General features: G+C 44.4%; 1 protein-coding gene across 1 annotated transcript; it reads left to right on the top strand.

The window, feature by feature from the left end:
• Positions 1-373: 373 nt before the first annotated feature.
• Positions 374-7,662, top strand: CCT4 (chaperonin containing TCP1, subunit 4 (delta)). Its single transcript, XM_010011338.1, has 13 exons — positions 374-487; positions 1,176-1,265; positions 2,014-2,122; positions 3,223-3,365; positions 4,054-4,175; positions 4,264-4,396; positions 4,748-4,887; positions 5,147-5,243; positions 5,551-5,661; positions 6,113-6,243; positions 6,345-6,579; positions 7,238-7,351; positions 7,645-7,662. Exons 1-13 carry the CDS (start codon positions 374-376, stop codon positions 7,660-7,662), a joined length of 1,557 nt encoding a protein of 518 aa, XP_010009640.1.
• The last annotated feature ends 2,075 nt before the right edge of the window (positions 7,663-9,737 follow it).

Genomic DNA, 9,737 nt, shown 5'->3' with positions numbered 1-9,737 from the left:
GGCGGAGGGGGCGTCCCGGTTGGGGCGCGGACGCTCCCGTTGTGTCTCCCCCAGCGATAGGATCCCGGTTTTGTGTTCCTGGGATCTCTGCCGGGATGGGGCCAGGGCGTGTTGCGGGTGTTGTATTTGGCGTTTGACACGAGCCTTGGTCGGATTACTTGGTGTATAACGTTTCTGTGCTATTACTGCGTCTTAAAATGGCTGCAATCAAGTGATCGGGTGTTAATTGTTTAGTAGAAGAGCTCTGTGAAGCAGTCCTGGTATTACGCTTTATATCACTCTACTATTAAGGATGTGATGCAGGGCTAGTGGAATAACTGGGAGCTGCTTAACGCCGGGAGACGATTTCTCTTCAGAAGGAATGTCTAGAATGATGGAGCAAGTGATTGTAGTTCTTCAGATCAACTTGCAAACATGTTTCTTTCTCTTCTTAGCGGTTGCCGATGCAATTAGAACAAGCCTTGGACCAAAGGGAATGGATAAAATGGTAAACTTTATACTTACATTCTTAAAACGCTCAGCTTACTGTGGAGTCAATGCATAGAATCCCAGAATGGTTTGGGTTGGAAAGGACCTTAAGATCATCCAGTTCCATCCCCCTGCCATGGGCAGGGACACCTCACACTAGACCATGTCACCCAAGGCTCTGTCCAGCCTGGCCTTGAACACTGCCAGGGATGGAGCATTCACCACTTCTTTGGGCAGCCTGTCCCAGCGCCTCAGCACCCTCATAGTAAAGAACTCCTTCCTTGTATCTAACCTGAACTTCCCCTGTTTCAGTTTGAACCCATCACCCCTTGTCCTACCACTACGGTCCCTGATGAAGAGTCCCTTCCCAGCATCCTTGTAGCCCCCTTCAGACACTGGAATCTGCTCTGAGGTCTCCACGCAGCTTCTCTTCTCCAGCCTGAACAGCCCCAACTTTCTCAGCTTGTCTCCATACAGGAGCTGCTCCAGCCCTGATCATCCTCGTGGCCTCCTCTGGACTTGCTCCAGCAGCTCCATGTCCTTCTTTTATAGGATGCTACCTTTAGCCTTTAAATTCTTATCCAAGCTTCATTATTTAAGGGCAAGTAGGAACTAGATGCACATCTGAGTTTGAGAAATACTGCTGTGTATCAAATTAAAGATTCATAGGTACTGATCAAAACAGTGTTTCTTCTGTCCCTGCACAGATTCAGGATGCTAAAGGAGATGTGACAATCACTAATGATGGTGCTACAATTCTGAAACAAATGCAGGTCCTGCACCCTGCAGCCAAAATGGTGAGTGGCTTTTTTGTTTATTACTCAGACAATGGTACCTCTTAGAGCTTAATTTCCGGGACAACCCCCCTTAGTAACATCTTGTGTGGATTTGAGGAGTGTTACCCACTAGTGGTAGAGCAACAAATTTTGTGCAGTTTGCTCCAGGAACACTTATTTTGATTGTGAGATATACTGAAGAGTTCCAAGTCCTTCTTTCTTAGCCAGTATTCCTCATGCACAATCCTTCTGGCCATGTTTTAAGACATAAGATAATTTTCATCTCTCATTTAAGAAACCTCCTCATTTAAGAAAGAAGTGATGTCCCTGGTGTCAGTGATGTCCCAAAGCACAGAACAGAATGAGTTCTGTTATGGTCAGATGGTGTGAGGATTCAGCAACCTGGTCTTCTGAGATGTTAAATGTAGACCTCTTAGATTTGATTGTGGTTGGAGATGGAAATGAGCTTCTTGTGACCCTCCTACAGGAAAGGAAAAGTTAAACCCTGATCAGTTTTTTAAGCTTGAGAAAAAAGCTGCTTTGCTTCTGCTAGTGATCTGTTTGGCTGTAGCTGTATTTCAGCCAAAATAGCCAAAAAGTAAGTTGCAGAAGGTACAACCATCAAATTAGAAAAGGCATAGACTGGTCCTGTTAGCAAGGTTGATGTCAGTAGTGCTTCGTTCTTGAATCTCTCTCTTGTTTTGGTACTTGTCAGTGTTTGCAGTTAAGTAGCAGCATATATAAACTTTTGTCATGATTTGTCCTTTAGTTGGTAGAGCTGTCAAAAGCACAGGATATCGAAGCTGGTGATGGCACTACGTCTGTTGTTGTCATCGCTGGAGCTCTTTTGGATGCCTGTTCCAGACTTCTTCAGAAAGGTTAGTGTATGTATCTTTAATATGGAAACGTGACTGGAGGTAGTTGTCTGCTTGCATGTGTATAACAAAGCCTAATGTAGCTGTTTCCAGCTGAAACATGAAAGGTGACTTGAGTCTTCACATTCAGGTTTCACTTGTGTCCCACTTTGGACTAAAAATCTGTTTAGCTGCTTTTAACTGACTGCATTACTGCTGATACAGGAAGTGGTGCCTAGATGATGTGATATATGTTTGTTTGTAAAAACTCACCTGGATTATACCTGTACTTCTTGCATGGACAGAAGGAGAGTGTGACAAGGTATAAATGAAATTTGGGACCAGTGATTTTACAGGGGTTTTACACTTGGTAGGTAGAAAATGCCTGTCTAACATTTGCCCATAAGCTGCCTGCTTTGAAAAGATACAGGATGTACCACACATGCCAGAGGAAACAAGGAACTCCATATACAACTGTGGGAAAACAGTCTTTGAAAATCTGCACTAAAACTACTGTCGAGCTCCTCGGAGGTGTTACATGAACAGCAGCAGCTTTAGGAATGCCAGGGGTGAAGAAAACTGACTTGAGTGTGATGTTGCTGAGATGCAGACACTGGGGGGAAATGTGCCATACTTGTCTGTGAGGACAAATTAATAGGAACATTACAGCTTTTTTTCCCCAGCTTTAACAGTGGAAAGTAATAATGGAGCTTGTAGACTCAGAAAGAATGCATTTTGCTAAAATGTCTTCAATTTATTCTGACATGAGTGTGTCAAATCTTAAAATGGAAAGAGAGAGAATCATAGAATAGTTAGGGTGGAAAGGACCTTAAGATCATCTAGTTCCAATCCCCTGCCATGGGCAGGGACACCTCACACTAGACCATGTCACCCAAGGCTCTCTCCAACCTGGCCTTGAACACTGCCAGGGATGGAGCATTTACTACTTCTTTGGGCAGCCCATTCCAGTGCCTCAGCACCTTCACAGTAAAGAACTTCTTCTTTATATCTAACCTGAACTTCCCCTGTGTAAGTGAGGAAAAAATGAGAGTGAGGAAAATGCCACAATAAAACCATTGGTTTGAAAGCATCACTGTCTAACAGCCTTTTTGTACTCCCCACAGGAATTCACCCCACCATCATTTCAGAGTCATTCCAGAAAGCTTTGGATAAAGGTATTGAAGTCTTGACCAACATGGCACAGCCAGTTGAACTGAGTGACAGGGAAACCTTGCTGAACAGTGCAACTACTGCCCTGAACTCAAAGGTATGGCTGATGCTGACCTGCTGACCTCCAGACTGGCTGAGCCTTTCAGCTTGTCCCACTTTGTGCTGCTCTTTATACCCTGCACACCACAAACCCTGCTGGTTTTCAGTCATTGGCTACCTTCTCTTAGACTTTCTCAGAAAGCCATGTTTGATCCAGGTTAAATTGAAACACCCAGGGTGAATTTCAGTCTGAAGTATCAGACCACCAGTAAGCTCACCATCTAAGCTTGATGAGCTTAGATGTGACTGTTGGTGTAAAAACAAGCTTCGACTGAAAACAGCAACAGAAGACTCAGGTGGGATACTGAGAGCTTTTGCTAAGTTTGTGTAGACAGTTCTTGTTCATGTGGCAGAAACTCCTCATACAGCCTTGATACCTAGAGAAGTGCACTAGTTTACCTTCTAGCAGATTAATCTGGGAAGCTCTCAAAAGTCTTACTCTAAGAAAAAGAAATCTAGTTTTCTTCCTGAAGTCCCTAAGCATGGAGTTTGCCAGCAGCAAAGCTGTTCTTCCCTTTAAATGGAGCAGCCATGGTAAAGCATCTGGTTGATGGGCAGGGAGGGAAAAAGCTTGTTTCAAAATTCACAAGTCAAACACTGAAATACGATGACTGTTACTTTGTAATAACTGTTTATCAGTGTTAAATCTCTCACCATTTTTTGCTCTTTACTGTTAAATCCCTTAGGTTGTGTGCCAGTATTCTAGTTTACTTTCTCCAATGAGTGTGGACGCAGTGATGAAGGTGATTGACCCAACTACAGCTAATAGTGTGGACCTCAGAGACATTAAAATTGTTAAGAAGTTGGGGTAAGAAATGATTTGTAGTTAGATAAATGTTGTCCCTGTGAACTCAGCTTTCCAAAACACTAATGTTATGGATTACTTTTGTTTCCAGAGGCACAATTGATGATTGTGAACTGGTAGAAGGACTAGTCCTGACTCAGAAGGTGGCAAATACTGGTGTAACCAGAGTGGAAAAAGCCAAAATTGGCCTCATTCAGTTCTGCTTGTCTGCTCCAAAGACAGATGTGAGTTATACTGACTTTTGTTCCAGTACCTGGGAGATGCAAACATAGTAACACGCTGTATCAAGGTGGTATAATGCCAGTTGTGTTCCACAGCTGTAAAGAAGCTCTGCTGGGTAACACATGGATACTCATAACTCTTAAAGAACTTGTAGTTGGTGCCAGAAAGAAAACAGTTCAAAAGTCCAGTATTATCATTGAAATAATCTCTATCAATATGTATTTTACTGCCATGCTTACTTGCTTTGAATCAGGGGCTCGTAAATTAAAAGGATGTGGAACATCTTGATGCTTGGTTTTAAAGTCAGCAGTTGCTCATAATACTTTCCTCCTTTTTTCTTTCTGTTTAAATAGATGGACAACCAAGTAGTTGTTTCTGACTATGCCCAAATGGACAGAGTGCTGCGTGAAGAGAGAGTCTACATCCTAAATTTAGTTAAGCAGATTAAGAAGGCTGGATGCAACGTGCTGCTGATTCAGAAGTCTATTCTGCGGTATGTTAATACTGGCTTGCTGCACGTGTCTGGGGGAACAGCTGTTTGGAATACCTGGACAATTGAAGCCAAATACTAAGTCACACTTGGCAGAGTGTCAGAGTGGCTGTAATGGTGACAGCACCTTTAGAAAGCAGTGGTGGTGTCTGTATTTTGAGTTTAATGACATCTCTGCTTTGTAGTCTGAAGAATTTAGCACTGCTGGTAGACAAGTTACTAAAATAGCACTGTGGACTGACTACTCCCCTCTTGTTTTTAGGGATGCTCTCAGTGACCTAGCCCTTCATTTCCTGAACAAAATGAAGATCATGGTGGTTAAAGAAATTGAAAGAGATGACATTGAGTTTATATGTAAGGTAAAGTGAGTTACATAAATGGCTGTTAGAGCAGCAGCAGTGTTTGAAGTCGACCCCAAAATGAAGTACTAGGCCAGTATTTTGACAGTTTCATGTTCTGCCTGTAACATAAGAGCAGACTTTTCCCTAAAAACCATTCCTCTTCTGTTGAGCAGTCACATTTCTAGAAAGATTCAGGACAGATGTAAAAGCCATAGTCGTGACTGCATTTGGCTCTTGACATACAGAGGAACATCACACAGTTTACTTACTGACTCTGCAGTCAGGTTCTGATTACTTATTTTTTTCTCCCCTGTTACTCTTTCAGACCATTGGAACTAAGCCTGTTGCTCACATTGACCAGTTCACTCCTGACATGCTGGGGTCTGCTGAGCTGGCAGAGGAGGTCAACTTGAACGGTTCTGGGAAGCTGTTAAAGGTGAGAGTAATAAAATACTAACACCTACTTCACATCTGCCAATTATTTTAATAACATCTGCAAAGTTCAATGTGTTTTACTACTGAAGTTACTATATTTAAGTAACTACTTCTAATCCCTGAGGAGCCACTGAGTCAGAAAGTGCAGTGGTTTTGCTCATCCAGTTCCAATCCCTGCCATGGGCAGGGACACCTTCCACTAGAGCAGATTGCTCCAAGCCCCTGTGTCCAACCTGGCCTTGAACACTGCCAGGGATGGGGCAGCCACAGCTTCTCTGGGCACCCTGTGCCAGCGCCTCAGCACCTTCACAGGGAAGAGCTCATCTCAATCTCCCCTCTGGCAGTTTAAACCCATTTCCCCAGTGCCTGATCTGTAGAGGCCCTTGTAAAAAGTCCCTCTCCAGCTTTCTTCTAGGCCTCCTTTATTCCTAGAATTTGGTTTTATGTTTTAGATTACAGGCTGCACAAACCCTGGGAAAACTGTGACCATCGTGGTACGTGGATCCAACAAACTCGTCCTAGAAGAAGCCGAGCGCTCAATTCACGATGCCCTGTGTGTCATAAGATGCTTAGTTAAGAAAAGGTAACATCTCCATTTGGTTAATTAGTAATTCGGTAACACAGAAAGGTAATCAACGTGCAGCTACATGAGCTGAGGTTTGATTTCTCACTTCCTGTCCACAGAGCTTTGATTGCAGGAGGGGGAGCCCCGGAGATCGAGCTGGCGCTGCGCTTGAATGAGTACGCTCGCACACTGCGGGGCATGGACGCGTACTGCGTCCGCGCCTACGGAGAAGCGCTGGAAGTCATACCCTCAACACTAGCTGAAAATGCAGGTCTCAACCCCATCTCAACAGTGACAGAGCTGAGAAACAGGCATGCTCAAGGGGAGAAAACAGCTGGCATCAATGTCAGAAAGGTAACCAGGAGCTGCTGGTACATAGTGTGGCTAAAATATTCTTGGGCGTTAAAAGGAAAATGCTCAGCATTGGAGGTGGGCTGAGAGAGGCAAGTTGGTGTCTCATTAATGGTGTTCTTCCTGAAATGAGCACTGAGGGAGATCTTAGCTTGTTCGCTGAGGCTGTAACAGCTTATTTAGAGTATTGGTAATAGAAGATACTTAAATATTGTACCCACGGGACAAGAAACCTCCTGTCTCTCTTCAAAAGCATTGTTTCAGCTACAAAAACAGATACGTTTGGAATGGTTATAGAATCACAGAATGGTTTGGGTTGGAAGGCACCTTAAAGCTCATCCAGTTATGTTTACGTGTTAGGAGTAGCACAGTGGGCTGGCTTCTTCCAAACTGCCACCATGTTTAAGCTGGCTTAACTATGTCTGTCTTTTTCTCTTGGCTGATTATGTCTGGCTGTCGAATGTGTGGGGAGAGAAGATGCCTACCATAATGTACCCGCCATGTATGCATCTTCCATCCTCAACAGGAGTTGAAGAGTAGGAGCCCCCGATACAAGTCTAATTTCAAGCTGGCTGTCTTTCTTAGGGTTCTACTAAAAGCAAACTCACTAAATCTCACTGTAGTGTGACTTGCACACAGTAATAGCTGCCTGTTCTCCTAGGGTGGCATTTCCAACATCTTGGAGGAGCTGGTTGTCCAACCCCTGCTTGTGTCCTTGAGCGCCCTGACTCTGGCGACAGAGACCGTGCGCAGCATCCTCAAGATCGATGATGTGGTGAGGAGCGTTTGCATTGAGTTTTGTGTAACCTTTTTGTTAATTCACAAGCACCAGGATAGTTATTACCTGATTACCTGTGCTTCAAACCAGATTTACTGTGTAGTAGTCTTAGTTTTTTGAAGGCCAAATAGTCTAATAACTGCAATGGAAACAAATGCATTATAAATACCGTGCCTTCAGTTAAGGAGTTAAAGTGACTGAAAACCCAGGATCTTTAGGAAGAGGAGACATAATTGTTCCAATTATCCCATGGTCTTCTCACTCCTGACTCTGTGAACTCTCCTTTGCAGGTGAACACTCGAGGGTAAACTGAACGAGGAATGTGGGGTCTGTGTCCTGAGCTCCTTCCCTCTAGTGTAGAATATGGTTTCCTCACCACAAGCGCCTGTGTGAATTGTCTTAAAGTCCACAAAGGCTTGTGTGCTTTCAGCAGGTTAATTTAAACCAATGAGAATCTCTTTTGGAAAAGGAAATGCTGTTTATCAATAAACATGCAGTAGTCTACCAGAGTCTGTCTTATAATTCTGCTAGAAATAAGGTACATTTGTTACATTTGTTTTCTCTGCTACGTGGTCCTGCTTTAGCTCTGAAAATTTTAATAGTAATTAGCTCTTGTAATGGATTCCAACACTGTAATGCAGTGGGTTTATTTCCCTTACCTATGCCTGGCTTGAGTGAGGGAGTGCTGCAGTGATGGCACTTCAGCATCACGTTCCTTGCTCTGCTCTCTCCTGAGGTCTGGAATGATCTCTGCCAACCAGAATATCACCCAGGGCTATCTTTACATGCAGCTTTTTGTACTGCATCCGGCAGCATAGTGCAAGTGTCAGAACTGAACCTAGTTCTGAAAAGGCAAGGATAGAACTGTTATATTAATAAGGATGTATTTGAAATCAGTTTGGGGTAACAGGGCCATCTCCCTGAAACAGCTGAAACTGTTTCATCATGGTGGTGGTCACCTCCTAGTTCTGTTCAGGAAAACCCTGTGAGTGAAACCTTTGGAAAGCTTCAGTAATCCACACACACCCTGTGACACCCCCCCCTTGATTGGTTTTCCCCAAACTGGCTGAGAAGTCAGTTAGTATGTTGTTCTGTAGCAGTGCAAAGCACACTTTCACAAACCAAGCCATAAAATACATATTAAGGTCTATTAATACCTGCAGTTAGGTGCAGTCACGTGTTGGGGTGAGCTGTAACACAGGGGTTCTCAGCTAGCAGGACCATCCCAGCTCCCCCCAGTTCATTCAGTTCACAGTTAAGTTACTCTCAATGTTACATTTCATAGTTTAGAATAAACATTTTTCAACTTGTCAGTCTTAACCTGAAGGTTTGAATTGACCCCTTCATCTGCATTATTGCTGTACTGAGCGGCCCAGATGTCTCTGTGTTTGAAGGACAGTATTTCTTCCATAGACTCTGATTCAACGCACATTTGTACTGATGTGTTTTGTGGATTGATGTGTATTGGATTTGTGGTTTTGGGTAAGCTTCCACCACTTCACTGACCAGCTACTGTTGAAACAGTGAAGTGGAACATTCAGAATAATTAAAATACTAAAAAATAATCAGACAATTGATTTAGGCATTACTGCTCTGCAGGAACTGCCTCCCAATCAGGGCTGTTTAGAATCATAGAATGGTTGAAAAGGACCTTAAAGCTCATCCAGTTCCAACCCCTGCCACGGGCAGGGACACCTTCCACTAGAGCAGGTTGCTCCAAGCCCCTGTGTCCAACCTGGCCTTGAACACTACCAGGGATGGGGCAGCCACAGCTTCTCTGGGCACCCTGTGCCAGCGCCTCAGCACCCTCACAGGGAAGAACTTCCTTATATCTAACCTGAACATCCCAAATGCTGCCGTACCCCACAGGATTACATCCAGAAATGACCTCTTCTAGTTCAGGTGTTCACTTTGCCTAAAGCTTCCCTTCCCCATCATCACAAACTTCCAGTTCTTGACCAGATTTACAACCACCACAGTGTGAGGTTTAATCTTTCCCTCTATTTCTTTACATTTGCCATTTCAGTACAGTAACTAGGTCCATCAGTCATTAATGCCTCTGCAGAGGTGGTGGAAATCTGCTGCTCCCAGTTTACCTTTATCCTGTAGTTGCTTATGTGCAGCACACACCTGAAGACGGGAGAAGTATTCCTCACTTGGGGCGGTAAAACCCGCGGGTAAGTGAAAGCGAGGCCCGAGTTCCGACTGAGCTCCTGCCAAAAGCCGCCTAAAAATGCCTAAGTCCGGCGTACAGACGAGGATACGAGCCCACTGCAGGGTCCCAGCATAGAGCCCGGAGAGTGCCTGGGAGAAGGCACCGGAGCTGCTGCCGCGGCGGAGGACAGAGACCGGGCCGGATGAAGCGGCCCCGCTTCCGCCCAAG

The sequence above is a fragment of the Nestor notabilis genome, unplaced genomic scaffold (assembly GCF_000696875.1).
Source record: "Nestor notabilis isolate BGI_N333 unplaced genomic scaffold, ASM69687v1 scaffold24353, whole genome shotgun sequence".
In the NCBI taxonomy this organism is placed as follows: Eukaryota; Metazoa; Chordata; class Aves; order Psittaciformes; family Psittacidae; genus Nestor; species Nestor notabilis.
Note: the sequence above shows the minus strand (reverse complement) of the source record. Positions and strands in the feature narration are given on the sequence as shown.